Below are 18,392 nucleotides of genomic sequence, written 5' to 3'. Positions count from 1 at the left end.
TATTCTGGCTGGGGTCCTTGATGTTGCACGTCTTACGGTGGATGGCCCTCTCCAGAATCGAGTGGCACAAACTCATACACACCAGCGGGACAATATACAGTTTCGTTTGACAGGATTTTGCGAGTTTAAAGTGTTGCATAACATAATTTGTGTTATACACTATATGTACGCTTTTAGTTGACTTTAAAAGATTCCAGTTGTGTTTTGATGACATTTGGGTGATTATTTTATGAACTTTTAAACAATTCATTAATAAAAAAAACTTATTTTTGTGTAATGCTCTAATTTTTCATTAGGTACAATCCTTTTAACTAACTTTCGGCAAGGTAATAAAACCCGTGGCAAAGCTACTACTAAGCATCCTCCAGGAAAAGTGAGATTGGGGATACTGTGAAAACTGCCGGTGCCCTGGTGAGATCCTATTGCCGTCTTCGAAGTGATGCTTTATGAACGGATGGTGTTTGAACCTGCGAAGAAACGAACATTACCGCATTACCGATCTTTGGATATTCAGTACTTTTGGAATTCCTTGTACGGGCTCAGGTACAGATTGATGTAATCCAAACCCGACGGCGATCAGGGATACCTCGTCGTTAAATGATACAGAAAGGATCCTCCGTAGGTGTTCTTATCCAAGGGCCAGCCGATGGTGTGCTCCGCGCATCCGGTTTATGTTTGAATCATTCGTCGCGATATCTTTAACGCTCCCGTCATCGTTGTACAGGACTTCGGAAGGTGCATAACCCGGGCCCACTGCCTCAGCTTGCTCTCCCAACCACTGAATAACGTGTCCCAGCGGGACGATATAGTTCCCGTGATTAAACATCGGAGTTCCTGACGAAATATCATTTATTCAATATATAAATCGATTTAAGACAAAGAATCCAACCTGGCAGGGCTGGTACCGGAATCCTACCGGTGCTAGTTAATAGACCGAACTTATCCTCCGTTAGGGGAGTGTTCAGAGGCGCGCCCTTCTCTTTCCAGTCCCATTTATGGGGCCTTCTCGACGATGATTACCTAAAAATCTATGTTCCGTATAGACCACCGATCAAGTGTGCTATGACTTCGATTCCACCGACCCTGATTTTCTTCCCTTCCGCGTCCAACAGTTGTTTGGCTCGTATAGTCGCGCTTATTCCAGTTGCACCATCGCCGACTATCAGAATATCAGTTTACATCTAGAATGTGTAATTTAAGAAAAATTAATCCTTTCAAGGTAAGTAATAATTTTAGCATGACATGTCAGACAGAAATTGTGAAGAATATATATTATAAATTTAAATAGTGTAGATACTTAAAGTGGTAGAAAAAAATAGTGTTTTAAGCTGGGCATATATTTTTTCAGACTATTGAAGAAGAATTAACAGACTGTAACAGGAATAAAGCCAAAGCCAAGTCTCTTTGAAACAATTTTTTTGTTTTAATACGGACAAATTCTATGCATATTTATAATCAGACTTATAGACAGACAGGTAAAATAATAAAAATGATATCAATAAAATAATTGGTTATATAATGTTTAATTCATAATAATATATATTGTACAATTTTCTTAATATGTCACTCAAATTACCAATATTAATCTACGGGATAACGATGTCTTCTTTTCTTACTTAAATGGTAGTTGTTAAAAATAGAACCTTTTTTATTTATTATTATAGCAATAATATAGAATAAATTATGTTTTAATGAAAAAACAGCTGAATCATAGTGCATTTTATATTAAAATTACCTTTCCATCTTGGATCTTCTTCTCTTGGATGAATGAAATATAGTGTGTTATCTTAGAAAATTGATCCGAATATATTCCTATTTAACCCAACTGCTGGACTAGAAAATATGATTAGTTATATTTAAGAGTTCAAAGGTTACTTCACAATATACTATAAATAAAATAAAGCTCCAGACAATAATTGTATCATTACATATAATCATTTTAAGCTATAAAATTTAAAATATCTTATAAAATTTATTTTCGACAAATTAATTAAATATTCCGAATTAAAATGAAATTTTAGATATTTTCAACGAATTCCCTAAATGCAAACTCATTTTCTTTTATTTTAACAGGGAATTGTATAATTAAAGGTAACAGAAATACCTTACTCAAAAAATCAAAGTCCAACTCAGAGGTTCAAACAAAATATATCAAAATAAACTGAGCTCAGTGCAATTTTTATTTATTAACCTTTGCCAACAAAGTAACTTATATCTATAAATGTAATTTTATGAAAATCGGTCTTATAACATAAATATAATACTAAATAACACATAAAGTCACAGTTCAGAATCCTTTTTCTCATCTTCTATGTTGATTGTCTCCTATATATCAATCTTGGAATAATTCTATGTCCAAAATATTACTACAATATTAAATAAGTGTATTTTCATCTGTAATAAGATTGTGGGAAAATAAAAATGATACGGCAAGACCGATTGTTTAGAAACAGACATTTGACAAGATTGTAGAAATTTGTTTTTTGGGTTGCCGAGCGAATTTAAACCAAATAAAATTACCTGACATCTGTGGAATTTTCGAAAAATTTATCTAGTAATCCTAGTTAATAGAGCACATTCAATCCATATTTAGCTACTAGGTCACGAGAATTTTTGATATTTACGCCTTCACCCAAGCACATCTAAATAATAATGTAAGGAAAAAGGCTTTAAAAAACTCTGTATCAATAATTTCTTACAAAAGCTTATATTGTTCCCAATCATAAGACTGCGTAGTGTTGTTCATTCTCAAGGAACTCAGTATATTGTACTTCTAAGTTTAAAAGGTGACCTAATTTTAAGATTTGTTGGAATTGGCATCATCCTGAAAATAGACTATAAAAATACACTTGATATCATAAAAACTAATTTAAATTACCTCTGACATGCCTTGTACTTTACCAATAAGACCGTTGTCAAAATCTACCACATTGTCAAACATTCTATCAATCATATCGAAAATAGTCTACAATTTTGTTTTCCTATTTTTATTTTTGGACTTTGTTGGTTGCTGGAGAGGAGTTTTAGAGTTTTCTTGCTGTTTGTGTGTTTACCCTTCAATCTCAGGAATATTCACTAAACCAGGTAACATTTTCAGAAGCGATCCTTTTTCGATCTTCCTGATCCAGCGACTTCTAAATCATCAACCGTGCATTTTGTTGTAAATGATTTCTTATGGGCTGGCCCAGACTATCTCCAAGTTAACCTCCAAATTACGTTTTTGAGCAGCTTCATACACAATAAAAATGGGTAATTTTATCATTTGATTTTGTTCTTTGCAATTACCTGAAATAAAGGTAAGTTATCTAATCATCATTTTCTATAATAAATTGTCTACCCATTGCTTCAAATGAGAACTCCTCCTTGTTTTGTTAATATAATTTAGAGCTTGCAATGCAGCTTCATTACGAGCATTTTTTATCGTTTGCGCCTCTCCATAAAATTTGACGTCGTTGACGTTAAAATGGACTTTGAAAGGTCCCTTCGTGTCAGAATCATTTCTTCTAACATGAAGAGTATCATTAAAATGAACCGTGTCATTCATTTTATGCAAATAAGATTTTTTCTCTGAAATGTCTGGTGATGCAGTCTTGCCTTCTATTTGTTCCTAAAAGGCACCTTATTTATATGTCTATATTTAACTAAACAATATTGAATACCAAAATATCATTAATTATAGAGTATTGTACAGACATCCCTACCTTTAATGCTAAATTGTTTAGTAAAGCTACAGGTGTTTCTTCAGGTTCTTTTCACTCTTTTTGATCTTCAAAGAATGATGTTGATATTCTGTATTTTTCAGAGCCCTCTGTGCAGCTTTCCTTTGAGCATTCTTCAAGCTTTTATCATCCACTGCTTAATTTTCATTTCCTAAATAGAAAGCGATGGTAAAAACTGTATTGTGCAGAGGTCAATGAAATTTTTGATATATAATTGCATCTAATAATTTCACATTAATATACCTCTTCGTTAATTAATTCATATGAAAATGTAATATCATTACATTCAGCAATTCGTGACTAGAACTTAATGCGGATTTGTCTTCTGCTGGTTCACTAGTCAAACCTAAAACTCGGTTTGTTTCTGGCACAGAGGGATTATTTTTCCACGTTTCCGAATAAAGATACCACGATGAGGTATCTATTATTCTTCAAAGTTAAAAGCGTCCCAGATATAGATCCTTTTATACCAGTGAATTAACTATAAACATTGCTATTTACCAACAATAGAGTCCCTGTCGCCAAAAATATTTTTATATCATTTAATAACAATCCATAACTTAAGCTTAACAAGGAAAATAATAGTAGTATACAATTAAAGCAAATCATACTCAAATAATATAAAGAGAAAACATATATAACCGGGGAAACACACTAGAACTAACCTTAACATAATAATATAGAGCTGTAGGGGGTAAAAAAAATTTCGACATTCTTGATAAAAACTATCGATATTATTAGTAAAAATATAGATAATTTTGGCTAATCTATTGATTTGGTTTATATTGGTTTATTTTTTTTAATACCGTAGTTATTGCACTAAAGATTTCGGTATTTTTTTTCCTCCCATATATTGATTTTTTTCAATTATTTTCTATCGATATGTTTTCTGGCCGCGGACATATTTAAAAATATCAATTAACATATTAAAATACAATAAAATATTTGTGGGGTATTATTCCATTTCATAGAAAAATTCCATTCGTTTTTACAGATCCACAGAACATTCAAATATAAAAGTAATACTACTTCGTTTAAAATTAAATTATAAATTGCATGTTATTGCATGTAATTATTATAATACTATACAGTAATTTTTTTTTCTTGTCTTTTTTAAAGTTAGTTTATTATTAAGCCTATTGACTGGCGAGTTATTATTAAGCCTATTGACTTAGAAATTATCCCAGAAGACATCCCGTCTTACCCAGCCTGGTTACTGGCGTGACTGGGATCATTTTCCTTGTCGGATTTTGTACTCTTATCTAAGGGCATTCACAAACATCACAAATTTACTTACATGCCCCAGCAGAATTCGAACTCGCGACTATCGCAACAGGGGGACCATCCTGTCGCCTTTACTACTGCGGCAACTAAGCCAGCTATTAAATCGTTTATCATGAAAAAATATTTTATAAAATAAATAAACTTTTTTATAACTATTAATTTGTGATATGTATGGTTGCAGAATGTATGAGCAAATTTAAAAAATTCCCTTATTTCTCATATGATTTATCTACCAAATACTTCATTATAATGAATCAAAAATTATGGATAAATGATACAGGGTTTTGTAGAAGGGTCGGGGTCAGGATATAATGAGTCAAGTAATAAGGGGTCAAGTTAATGGTAGGTTTTATCAGGATAAACGATATAAATATGCATGTATTTTGATTTTGTTGATTTGACATTTAGCATGATTTTTTTATTATTGAAATTCACGCCATTTCCTTTAGCTTGTAGGATTGGTTGCATATATCACTTTAATTCTCAACTCCCCACTCTAAACGTTTTTTCCGCTCTATTCTAGGTTTTATTTGAATTAAATATTGGGTTTATTTTGTGTTATGTCAGTTCTATTGCTGCTTTTTAACGTTATTATTCAGTTTCTTTAATAATAACAGGATAACAGTGCATTTAATTTGATTTGTGCTTTTAATGTGAAGATTTATGGTTTTTATATGAAAAAAATCAAAATACCGTGGGGTAAGGTAATGCTCTAAAACTGATTTTGTTTATAATGTATTTTTAATATGCAGGAATGGTTGATGGTGAACTGAAATCTTGATTCTTGATGTATTGAAACATTTTCGTACCACCGATCAAATCACCTTCAGAGACAGTAGTGTTGTATATTTTAATTGTTATGATAATATTTTACGTATATCAAATTACTAGAAGAAATTAAACTAAAAGTTTTTAATATACGAACAGTTTTTACTTCATTGAATATTCCATATTTATGTTTATTATATAAAAGGGAAGAATAAGAATATATATGTATATTTGCTTTTAGGTGCGCTGATTGTTATTCTACAATTTTAAAAATAATCTCACTTATGACGCCTTTGTTATAATGTATAAATTTTAAATTTTTCAATACTTAGGTTTTATTAAATGGAATTTGAAAATGGTTAGTAAGTGTTAGCTCATGATATATTTTGCGTATACTTTAATATGCAGACGTAAATTACTTCAATGATTATTATAAATCAAATATATTTTCGGGCATATATTGAAGATATTTTTAAGACAAATGTTAGTAACATCATTTTTAAATTACTCACTTAACTTTATTATGGGAGAAACATGATTAACTTAAAAAATAGTGGTCGAATCGACTGTTTTTATTCGATAGTTACCAACACTAATTCAATTTTAGTTGGGGCAGTAAGGAAATGCACTTTTTTATTAGAACATAATTAGCGTTGGGAACTATGGCTAATCAGTCGCTAGTTTCGGTTCGACTGATTGTATTACTTTTTACTATCGATTGTTTTTGAGTCGTGTACTTTTAGTTACTATTTTCGGTTCTACTAGTTTCATTCGACTGCTTTTTAACGTTCTGACTCTGTCGTCCTAGGCGCGACCTTGACAAAAATGTATACCGAATATATGCTTTCCTAGATTTATATATAATATATTTAGTTTTATGATTTTTTTGGTAGTTTGCTTCTAAATAAAAATATATTGTATATTAATATAGCAACACTTTGGAACGATATTTTTCAAGATTGTTAATGTAATAGGGTAAAAAATTAAAATTGTGAATGACAAATAAGTAATAGGTAATATTTCTTTTGATTGACTTTTTGGTGTGTATCTAACACCCTCGGTTTTTGTTAGAAAATATTTCTGTCCGATAATAAATAAAGCATTAATTTTATTTTAAAAAGCTCTAGTAGTTATTGTGCGATCATTTTTAATTCATGGTTATTGTAATACATGTTATATATCACATAGTAATACATGTTTAGTTTAAGTTGTATTGTATTGTTTATATTTATTTAGTATATTGTTTAAAAATAGCAATTCATCTCAGAACATTCAAATATAAAAGTAACTCCACTTCCTTTAAAATGTAAGTATTATAGATATATTAATAGTATTCAGTAATGTTTTTCTTTTTCTTTTTTAAAGTTAGTACGTGAAGGAATACGTCTCGCGTATACTAAGGTTGTAAAATATAAGCAAATATTAAATTAATTGCTCCAAGCAATTATATCCGTCCTTTCCTCTCTTACAATTTATATAGGAAAGGGATCGAACATACTCGTCTGACATTAAGAATTAAAATAAAAAGCCAAGCCGTGCATTAGATTTTGCATATTTTGTAGTGGTTAGTAGGCATGTTGGCCACAAAAAATATCGATATGTCGAAGGAAAAAATATATATATTTTTTGCAATAAGTATAAGATATATCGATATTTTACAAAAAAATGTATGTATATTTTTAATTGAAAATAAACGTAGTCAAATATTAGCCTAAAAAATATTTTTTTCTAAAACTCTTAAGGAATAACGGTATTTTTGATAAACCATTAAAATTAAGTACCAGAATTCACTAAACGTTTAAAAGTAAGTTCCGATTTGAAAGTTTTTTTTAATTGTACTTAATCTTCTGAAATTATATCATCTAAAAAATATCGATATATCGACAAAAAAATATCGATATTTTTTCTGCATCCCTAGCGGCTAGTTATTTAAATTTTTGTGTTGATAGTGCTGTATGGAGATAGCTGATACACGATTTTAAAGTTCTTCAAGTCGTAAAAATGTCGAAGAAGCGAAGATCAGTTAGCGGGTCTCAAAAAACCAAATCACAGACTGATCCAGACGTACCGGATCAAAATACAGAAAATATAATCAATGATGTAGTCAGGTACATTATTCTTAAAGCTGACGAAAATTCATTTTATACCAGATCCGAATTAAATCAAAATGTAATTCACAAAAAGGGCCAATGCGTGGATAGTGTTATACAACAAGCAATTAAGGTTCTGGAAAATGTTGGTATTATTATTGTTATATGGATGTTGTTGATATTGTTTTGCATACATTTTTAGGTATATGGTTACACACTTACTGAATATGATGATGTAAAAATGAAAAAAAAAAATTATTTTTTAATTAGTATGTTGCCTCCTGTAAATTATTCCGATGAAGAGGAAGAATGTGTTTCTAGTTATGAAACTGGTTCAAATGTACCAAATGCTGCTCACAAGATACTGACTCTATTAATTTTATCCCATATATTTATGACAAACGCGCCAGTATCAGACAGTGAGCTCTACGATACCATTCCTTTATTGTTTTTATATTGTTGATTTATTATTTCAGAATCCCTTTATAGTTTCCTGAAGTCCTTGGATATTGATGTAGAAGTTGAGCATCCATTTTTCGGTAAAGTCAAAGAATATATAAGAGAAACCTTGATAAAGAATTATTACCTTCACTGTGAGTTTGATGAGAAAACGAAAATACAAACTTTCCAATGGGGGATTCGAGCTGAAATTGAAATCTCAAAGATGAAGGTTTTACAGTTCGTGTGTGAGGTAACTATTTCAGTTGACTTATAAGCACATTGTCAGGTTATTATTGATTTACAGATGTATGGAAATAAGCAACCAAAAGACTGGCCAGAACATTACAGAGCGGCCGAGAATCAGTTCAAAGAAAGAGAAGAGCTAAAGGAAGAAACAAGGCATGAATCAAGCTAGTCACCGATACTGGTAGAACTACAATATAAAGTTTATTTGTATACAAAAATTGTATCTTCTTAACTAATACAATATAAATAAAAAGATATAGGAAAATGTTAAATCTCATTGGTCCTTACATTGCGTTGTAAGCTGGGCCGCGACCTCCTTCTGGGACCACCCAGTTATTCTGGCTGGGGTCCTTGATGTTGCACGTCTTACGGTGGATGGCCCTCTCCAGAATCGAGTGGCACAAACTCATACACACCAGCGGGACAATAACAATCTTCGAGTCCGTCGAAGATGCCTAAGTTTCGTTTGACAGGATTTTGCGAGTTTAAAGTGTTGCATAACATAATTTGTGTTATACACTATATGTACGCTTTTAGTTGACTTTAAAAGATTCCAGTTGTGTTTTGATGACATTTGGGTGATTATTTTATGAACTTTTAAACAATTCATTAATAAAAAAAACTTATTTTTGTGTAATGCTCTAATTTTTCATTAGGTACAATCCTTTTAACTAACTTTCGGCAAGGTAATAAAACCCGTGGCAAAGCTACTACTAAGCATCCTCCAGGAAAAGTGAGATTGGGGATACTGTGAAAACTGCCGGTGCCCTGGTGAGATCCTATTGCCGTCTTCGAAGTGATGCTTTATGAACGGATGGTGTTTGAACCTGCGAAGAAACGAACATTACCGCATTACCGATCTTTGGATATTCAGTTCTTTTGGAATTCCTTGTACGGGCTCAGGTACAGATTGATGTAATCCAAACCCGACGGCGATCAGGGATACCTCGTCGTTAAATGATACAGAAAGGATCCTCCGTAGGTGTTCTTATCCAAGGGCCAGCCGATGGTGTGCTCCGCGCATCCGGTTTATGTTTGAATCATTCGTCGCGATATCTTTAACGCTCCCGTCATCGTTGTACAGGACTTCGGAAGGTGCATAACCCGGGCCCACTGCCTCAGCTTGCTCTCCCAACCACTGAATAACGTGTCCCAGCGGGACGATATAGTTCCCGTGATTAAACATCGGAGTTCCTGACGAAATATCATTTATTCAATATATAAATCGATTTAAGACAAAGAATCCAACCTGGCAGGGCTGGTACCGGAATCCTACCGGTGCTAGTTAATAGACCGAACTTATCCTCCGTTAGGGGAGTGTTCAGAGGCGCGCCCTTCTCTTTCCAGTCCCATTTATGGGGCCTTCTCGACGATGATTACCTAAAAATCTATGTTCCGTATAGACCACCGATCAAGTGTGCTATGACTTCGATTCCACCGACCCTGATTTTCTTCCCTTCCGCGTCCAACAGTTGTTTGGCTCGTATAGTCGCGCTTATTCCAGTTGCACCATCGCCGACTATCAGAATATCAGTTTACATCTAGAATGTGTAATTTAAGAAAAATTAATCCTTTCAAGGTAAGTAATAATTTTAGCATGACATGTCAGACAGAAATTGTGAAGAATATATATTATAAATTTAAATAGTGTAGATACTTAAAGTGGTAGAAAAAAATAGTGTTTTAAGCTGGGCATATATTTTTTCAGACTATTGAAGAAGAATTAACAGACTGTAACAGGAATAAAGCCAAAGCCAAGTCTCTTTGAAACAATTTTTTTGTTTTAATACGGACAAATTCTATGCATATTTATAATCAGACTTATAGACAGACAGGTAAAATAATAAAAATGATATCAATAAAATAATTGGTTATATAATGTTTAATTCATAATAATATATATTGTACAATTTTCTTAATATGTCACTCAAATTACCAATATTAATCTACGGGATAACGATGTCTTCTTTTCTTACTTAAATGGTAGTTGTTAAAAATAGAACCTTTTTTATTTATTATTATAGCAATAATATAGAATAAATTATGCTTTAATGAAAAAACAGCTGAATCATAGTGCATTTTATATTAAAATTACCTTTCCATCTTGGATCTTCTTCTCTTGGATGAATGAAATATAGTGTGTTATCTTTGAAAATTGATCCGAATATATTCCTATTTAACCCAACTGCTGGACTAGAAAATATGATTAGTTATATTTAAGAGTTCAAAGGTTACTTCACAATATACTATAAATAAAATAAAGCTCCAGACAATAATTGTATCATTACATATGATCATTTTAAGCTATAAAATTTAAAATATCTTATAAAATTTATTTTCGACAAATTAATTAAATATTCCGAATTAAAATGAAATTTTAGATATTTTCAACGAATTCCCTAAATGCAAACTCATTTTCTTTTATTTTAACAAGGAATTGTATAATTAAAGGTAACAGAAATACCTTACACAAAAAATCAAAGTCCAACTCAGAGGTTCAAACAAAATATATCAAAATAAACTGAGCTCAGTGCAATTTTTATTTATTAACCTTTGCCAACAAAGTAACTTATATCTATAAATGTAATTTTATGAAAATCGGTCTTATAACATAAATATAATACTAAATAACACATAAAGTCACAGTTCAGAATCCTTTTTCTCATCTTCTATGTTGATTGTCTCCTATATATCAATCTTGGAATAATTCTATGTCCAAAATATTACTACAATATTAAATACGTGTATTTTCATCTGTAATAAGATTGTGGGAAAATAAAAATGATACGGCAAGACAGATTGTTTAGAAACAGACATTTGACAAGATTGTAGAAATTTGTTTTTTGGGTTGCCGAGCGAATTTAAACCAAATAAAATTACCTGACATCTGTGGAATTTTCGAAAAATTTATCTAGTAATCCTAGTTAATAGAGCACATTCAATCCATATTTAGCTACTAGGTCACGAGAATTTTTGATATTTACGCCTTCACCCAAGCACATCTAAATAATAATGTAAGGAAAAAGGCTTTAAAAAACTCTGTATCAATAATTTCTTACAAAAGCTTATATTGTTCCCAATCATAAGACTGCGTAGTGTTGTTCATTCTCAAGGAACTCAGTATATTGTACTTCTAAGTTTAAAAGGTGACCTAATTTTAAGATTTGTTGGAATTGGCATCATCCTGAAAATAGACTATAAAAATACACTTGATATCATAAAAACTAATTTAAATTACCTCTGACATGCCTTGTACTTTACCAATAAGACCGGTGTCAAAATCTACCACATTGTCAAACATTCTATCAATCATATCGAAAATAGTCTACAATTTTGTTTTCCTATTTTTATTTTTGGACTTTGTTGGTTGCTGGAGAGGAGTTTTAGAGTTTTCTTGCTGTTTGTGTGTTTACCCTTCAATCTCAGGAATATTCACTAAACCAGGTAACATTTTCAGAAGCGATCCTTTTTCGATCTTCCTGATCCAGCGACTTCTAAATCATCAACCGTGCATTTTGTTGTAAATGATTTCTTATGGGCTGGCCCAGACTATCTCCAAGTTAACCTCCAAATTACGTTTTTGAGCAGCTTCATACACAATAAAAATGGGTAATTTTATCATTTGATTTTGTTCTTTGCAATTACCTGAAATAAAGGTAAGTTATCTAATCATCATTTTCTATAATAAATTGTCTACCCATTGCTTCAAATGAGAACTCCTCCTTGTTTTGTTAATATAATTTAGAGCTTGCAATGCAGCTTCATTACGAGCATTTTTTATCGTTTGCGCCTCTCCATAAAATTTGACGTCGTTGACGTTAAAATGGACTTTGAAAGGTCCCTTCGTGTCAGAATCATTTCTTCTAACATGAAGAGTATCATTAAAATGAACCGTGTCATTCATTTTATGCAAATAAGATTTTTTCTCTGAAATGTCTGGTGATGCAGTCTTGCCTTCTATTTGTTCCTAAAAGGCACCTTATTTATATGTCTATATTTAACTAAACAATATTGAATACCAAAATATCATTAATTATAGAGTATTGTACAGACATCCTTACCTTTAATGCTAAATTGTTTAGTAAAGCTACAGGTGTTTCTTCAGGTTCCTTTCACTCTTTTTGATCTTCAAAGAATGATGTTGATATTCTGTATTTTTCAGAGCCCTCTGTGCAGCTTTCCTTTGAGCATTCTTCAAGCTTTTACCATCCACTGCTTAATTTTCATTTCCTAAATAGAAAGCGATGGTAAAAACTGTATTGTGCAGAGGTCAATGAAATTTTTGATATATAATTGCATCTAATAATTTCACATTAATATACCTCTTCGTTAATTAATTCATATGAAAATGTAATATCATTACATTCAGCAATTCGTGACTAGAACTTAATGCGGATTTGTCTTCTGCTGGTTCACTAGTCAAACCTAAAACTCGGTTTGTTTCTGGCACAGAGGGATTATTTTTCCACGTTTCCGAATAAAGATACCACGATGAGGTATCTATTATTCTTCAAAGTTAAAAGCGTCCCAGATATAGATCCTTTTATACCAGTGAATTAACTATAAACATTGCTATTTACCAACAATAGAGTCCCTGTCGCCAAAAATATTTTTATATCATTTAATAACAATCCATAACTTAAGCTTAACAAGGAAAATAATAGTAGTATACAATTAAAGCAAATCATACTCAAATAATATAAAGAGAAAACATATATAACCGGGGAAACACACTAGAACTAACCTTAACATAATAATATAGAGCTGTAGGGGGTAAAAAAAATTTCGATATTCTTGATAAAAACTATCGATATTATTAGTAAAAATATAGATAATTTTGGCTAATCTATTGATTTGGTTTATATTGGTTTATTTTTTTTAATACCGTAGTTATTGCACTAAAGATTTCGGTATTTTTTTTCCTCCCATATATTGATTTTTTAAAATTATTTTCTATCGATATGTTTTCTGGCCGCGGACATATTTAAAAATATCAATTAACATATTAAAATACAATAAAATATTTGTGGGGTATTATTCCATTTCATAGAAAAATTCCATTCTTTTTTACAGATCCACAGAACATTCAAATATAAAAGTAATACTACTTCGTTTAAAATTAAATTATAAATTGCATGTTATTGCATGTAATTATTATAATACTATACAGTAATTTTTTTTTCTTGTCTTTTTTAAAGTTAGTTTATTATTAAGCCTATTGACTGGCGAGTTATTATTAAGCCTATTGACTTAGAAATTATCCCAGAAGACATCCCGTCTTACCCAGCCTGGTTACTGGCGTGACTGGGATCATTTTCCTTGTCGGATTTTGTACTCTTACCTAAGGGCATTCACAAACATCACAAATTTACTTACATGCCCCAGCAGAATTCGAACTCGCGACTATCGCAACAGGGGGACCATCCTGTCGCCTTTACTACTGCGGCAACTAAGCCAGCTATTAAATCGTTTATCATGAAAAAATATTTTATAAAATAAATAAACTTTTTTATAACTATTAATTTGTGATATGTATGGTTGCAGAATGTATGAGCAAATTTAAAAAATTCCCTTATTTCTCATATGATTTATCTACCAAATACTTAATTATAATGAATCAAAAATTATGGATAAATGATACAGGGTTTTGTAGAAGGGTCGGGGTCAGGATATAATGAGTCAAGTAATAAGGGGTCAAGTTAATGGTAGGTTTTATCAGGATAAACGATATAAATGTGCATGTATTTTGATTTTGTTGATTTGACATTTAGCATGATTTTTTTATTATTGAAATTCACGCCATTTCCTTTAGCTTGTAGGATTGGTTGCATATATCACTTTAATTCTCAACTCCCCACTCTAAACGTTTTTTCCGCTCTATTCTAGGTTTTATTTGAATTAAATATTGGGTTTATTTTGTGTTATGTCAGTTCTATTGCTGCTTTTTAACGTTATTATTCGGTTTCTTTAATAATAACAGGATAACAGTGCATTTAATTTGATTTGTGCTTTTAATGTGAAGATTTATGGTTTTTATATGAAAAAAATCAAAATACCGTGGGGTAAGGTAATGCTCTAAAACTGATTTTGTTTATAATGTATTTTTAATGTGCAGAAATGGTTGATGGTGAACTGAAATCTTGATTCTTGATGTATTGAAACATTTTCGTACCACCGATCAAATCACCTTCAGAGACAGTAGTGTTGTATATTTTAATTGTTATGATAATATTTTACGTATATCAAATTACTAGAAGAAATTAAACTAAAAGTTTTTAATATACGAACAGTTTTTACTTCATTGAATATTCCATATTTATGTTTATTATATAAAAGGGAAGAATAAGAATATATATGTATATTTGCTTTTAGGTGCGCTGATTGTTATTCTACAATTTTAAAAATAATCTCACTTATGACGCCTTTGTTATAATGTATAAATTTTAAATTTTTCAATACTTAGGTTTTATTAAATGGAATTTGAAAATGGTTAGTAAGTGTTAGCTCATGATATATTTTGCGTATACTTTAATATGCAGACGTAAATTACTTCAATGATTATTATAAATCAAATATATTTTCGGGCATATATTGAAGATATTTTTAAGACAAATGTTAGTAACATCATTTTTAAATTACTCACTTAACTTTATTATGGGAGAAACATGATTAACTTAAAAAATAGTGGTCGAATCGACTGTTTTTATTCGATAGTTACCAACACTAATTCAATTTTAGTTGGGGCAGTAAGGAAATGCACTTTTTTATTAGAACATAATTAGCGTTGGGAACTATGGCTAATCAGTCGCTAGTTTCGGTTCGACTGATTGTATTACTTTTTACTATCGATTGTTTTTGAGTCGTGTACTTTTAGTTACTATTTTCGGTTCTACTAGTTTCATTCGACTGCTTTTTAACGTTCTGACTCTGTCGTCCTAGGCGCGACCTTGACAAAAATGTATACCGAATTTATGCTTTCCTAGATTTATATATAATATATTTAGTTTTATGATTTTTTTGGTAGTTTGCTTCTAAATAAAAATATATTGTATATTAATATAGCAACACTTTGGAACGATATTTTTCAAGATTGTTAATGTAATAGGGTAAAAAATTAAAATTGTGAATGACAAATAAGTAATAGGTAATATTTCTTTTGATTGACTTTTTGGTGTGTATCTAACACCCTCGGTTTTTGTTAGAAAATATTTCTGTCCGATAATAAATAAAGCATTAATTTTATTTTAAAAAGCTCTAGTAGTTATTGTGCGATCATTTTTAATTCATGGTTATTGTAATACATGTTATATATCACATAGTAATACATGTTTAGTTTAAGTTGTATTGTATTGTTTATATTTATTTAGTATATTGTTTAAAAATAGCAATTCATCTCAGAACATTCAAATATAAAAGTAACTCCACTTCCTTTAAAATGTAAGTATTATAGATATATTAATAGTATTCAGTAATGTTTTTCTTTTTCTTTTTTAAAGTTAGTACGTGAAGGAATACGTCTCGCGTATACTAAGGTTGTAAAATATAAGCAAATATTAAATTAATTGCTCCAAGCAATTATATCCGTCCTTTCCTCTCTTACAATTTATATAGGAAAGGGATCGAACATACTCGTCTGACATTAAGAATTAAAATAAAAAGCCAAGCCGTGCATTAGATTTTGCATATTTTGTAGTGGTTAGTAGGCATGTTGGCCACAAAAAATATCGATATGTCGAAGGAAAAAATATATATATTTTTTGCAATAAGTATAAGATATATCGATATTTTACAAAAAAATGTATGTATATTTTTAATTGAAAATAAACGTAGTCAAATATTAGCCTAAAAAATATTTTTTTCTAAAACTCTTAAGGAATAACGGTATTTTTGATAAACCATTAAAATTAAGTACCAGAATTCACTAAACGTTTAAAAGTAAGTTCCGATTTGAAAGTTTTTTTTAATTGTACTTAATCTTCTGAAATTATATCATCTAAAAAATATCGATATATCGACAAAAAAATATCGATATTTTTTCTGCATCCCTAGCGGCTAGTTATTTAAATTTTTGTGTTGATAGTGCTGTATGGAGATAGCGGATACACGATTTTAAAGTTCTTCAAGTCGTAAAAATGTCGAAGAAGCGAAGATCAGTTAGCGGGTCTCAAAAAACCAAATCACAGACTGATCCAGACGTACCCGATCAAAATACAGAAAATATAATCAATGATGTAGTCAGGTACATTATTCTTAAAGCTGACGAAAATTCATTTTATACCAGATCCGAATTAAATCAAAATGTAATTCACAAAAAGGGCCAATGCGTGGATAGTGTTATACAACAAGCAATTAAGGTTCTGGAAAATGTTGGTATTATTATTGTTATATGGATGTTGTTGATATTGTTTTGCATACATTTTTAGGTATATGGTTACACACTTACTGAATATGATGATGTAAAAATGAAAAAAAAATTTATTTTTTAATTAGTATGTTGCCTCCTGTAAATTATTCCGATGAAGAGGAAGAATGTGTTTCTAGTTATGAAACTGGTTCAAATGTACCAAATGCTGCTCACAAGATACTGACTCTATTAATTTTATCCCATATATTTATGACAAACGCGCCAGTATCAGACAGTGAGCTCTACGATACCATTCCTTTATTGTTTTTATATTGTTGATTTATTATTTCAGAATCCCTTTATAGTTTCCTGAAGTCCTTGGATATTGATGTAGAAGTTGAGCATCCATTTTTCGGTAAAGTCAAAGAATATATAAGAGAAACCTTGATAAAGAATTATTACCTTCACTGTGAGTTTGATGAGAAAACGAAAATACAAACTTTCCAATGGGGGATTCGAGCTGAAATTGAAATCTCAAAGATGAAGGTTTTACAGTTCGTGTGTGAGGTAACTATTTCAGTTGACTTATAAGCACATTGTCAGGTTATTATTGATTTACAGATGTATGGAAATAAGCAACCAAAAGACTGGCCAGAACATTACAGAGCGGCCGAGAATCAGTTCAAAGAAAGAGAAGAGCTAAAGGAAGAAACAAGGGATGAATCAAGCTAGTCACCGATACTGGTAGAACTACAATATAAAGTTTATTTGTATACAAAAATTGTATCTTCTTAACTAATACAATATAAATAAAAAGATATAGGAAAATGTTAAATCTCATTGGTCCTTACATTGCGTTGTAAGCTGGGCCGCGACCTCCTTCTGGGACCACCCAGTTATTCTGGCTGGGGTCCTTGATGTTGCACGTCTTACGGTGGATGGCCCTCTCCAGAATCGAGTGGCACAAACTCATACACACCAGCGGGACAATAACAATCTTCGAGTCCGTCGAAGATGCCTAAGTTTCGTTTGACAGGATTTTGCGAGTTTAAAGTGTTGCATAACATAATTTGTGTTATACACTATATGTACGCTTTTAGTTGACTTTAAAAGATTCCAGTTGTGTTTTGATGACATTTGGGTGATTATTTTATGAACTTTTAAACAATTCATTAATAAAAAAAACTTATTTTTGTGTAATGCTCTAATTTTTCATTAGGTACAATCCTTTTAACTAACTTTCGGCAAGGTAATAAAACCCGTGGCAAAGCTACTACTAAGCATCCTCCAGGAAAAGTGAGATTGGGGATACTGTGAAAACTGCCGGTGCCCTGGTGAGATCCTATTGCCGTCTTCGAAGTGATGCTTTATGAACGGATGGTGTTTGAACCTGCGAAGAAACGAACATTACCGCATTACCGATCTTTGGATATTCAGTTCTTTTGGAATTCCTTGTACGGGCTCAGGTACAGATTGATGTAATCCAAACCCGACGGCGAT

At 31.2% G+C, this 18,392-nt stretch overlaps 2 protein-coding genes across 2 annotated transcripts; both read left to right on the top strand.

Annotated features, from left to right (window-relative positions):
• The first annotated feature begins 7,754 nt into the window (after positions 1-7,754).
• LOC143197530 (non-structural maintenance of chromosomes element 3 homolog) lies at positions 7,755-8,801 on the top strand. The gene is made up of 4 exons (XM_076406067.1): positions 7,755-8,006; positions 8,064-8,280; positions 8,338-8,552; positions 8,607-8,801. The coding sequence occupies exons 1-4, from the start codon at positions 7,773-7,775 to the stop codon at positions 8,715-8,717; spliced, it is 777 nt and encodes a 258-aa protein (XP_076262182.1). The 5' UTR covers positions 7,755-7,772; the 3' UTR covers positions 8,718-8,801.
• A 7,844-nt stretch (positions 8,802-16,645) lies between these two features.
• Positions 16,646-17,691, top strand: LOC143197532 (non-structural maintenance of chromosomes element 3 homolog). The gene is made up of 4 exons (XM_076406069.1): positions 16,646-16,914; positions 16,972-17,187; positions 17,245-17,459; positions 17,514-17,691. The coding sequence occupies exons 2-4, from the start codon at positions 17,040-17,042 to the stop codon at positions 17,622-17,624; spliced, it is 474 nt and encodes a 157-aa protein (XP_076262184.1). The 5' UTR covers positions 16,646-16,914; positions 16,972-17,039; the 3' UTR covers positions 17,625-17,691.
• Positions 17,692-18,392: the final 701 nt, after the last annotated feature.

Source organism: Rhynchophorus ferrugineus, unplaced genomic scaffold, assembly GCF_030347505.1.
Source record: "Rhynchophorus ferrugineus isolate W39M unplaced genomic scaffold, kcgeb_rfMv2 rfM5, whole genome shotgun sequence".
Classification (NCBI taxonomy): domain Eukaryota; kingdom Metazoa; phylum Arthropoda; class Insecta; order Coleoptera; family Curculionidae; genus Rhynchophorus; species Rhynchophorus ferrugineus.
Note: the sequence above shows the minus strand (reverse complement) of the source record. Positions and strands in the feature narration are given on the sequence as shown.

What these genes read in the sequence shown, in the direction of transcription:
- LOC143197530 (XM_076406067.1), top strand. Translation starts at nt 7,773, where the DNA reads ATGTCGAAGAAGCGAAGATCAGTTAGCGGGTCTCAAAAAACCAAATCA. An exon ending in AAACGCGCCAGTATCAGACA is followed by an intron (nt 8,281 to 8,337) that starts GTGAGCTCTACG and finishes TTATTATTTCAG; the next exon opens with AATCCCTTTATAGTTTCCTG. An exon ending in TTTTACAGTTCGTGTGTGAG is followed by an intron (nt 8,553 to 8,606) that starts GTAACTATTTCA and finishes ATTGATTTACAG; the next exon opens with ATGTATGGAAATAAGCAACC.
- LOC143197532 (XM_076406069.1), top strand. Translation starts at nt 17,040, where the DNA reads ATGTTGCCTCCTGTAAATTATTCCGATGAAGAGGAAGAATGTGTTTCT. An exon ending in AAACGCGCCAGTATCAGACA is followed by an intron (nt 17,188 to 17,244) that starts GTGAGCTCTACG and finishes TTATTATTTCAG; the next exon opens with AATCCCTTTATAGTTTCCTG. An exon ending in TTTTACAGTTCGTGTGTGAG is followed by an intron (nt 17,460 to 17,513) that starts GTAACTATTTCA and finishes ATTGATTTACAG; the next exon opens with ATGTATGGAAATAAGCAACC.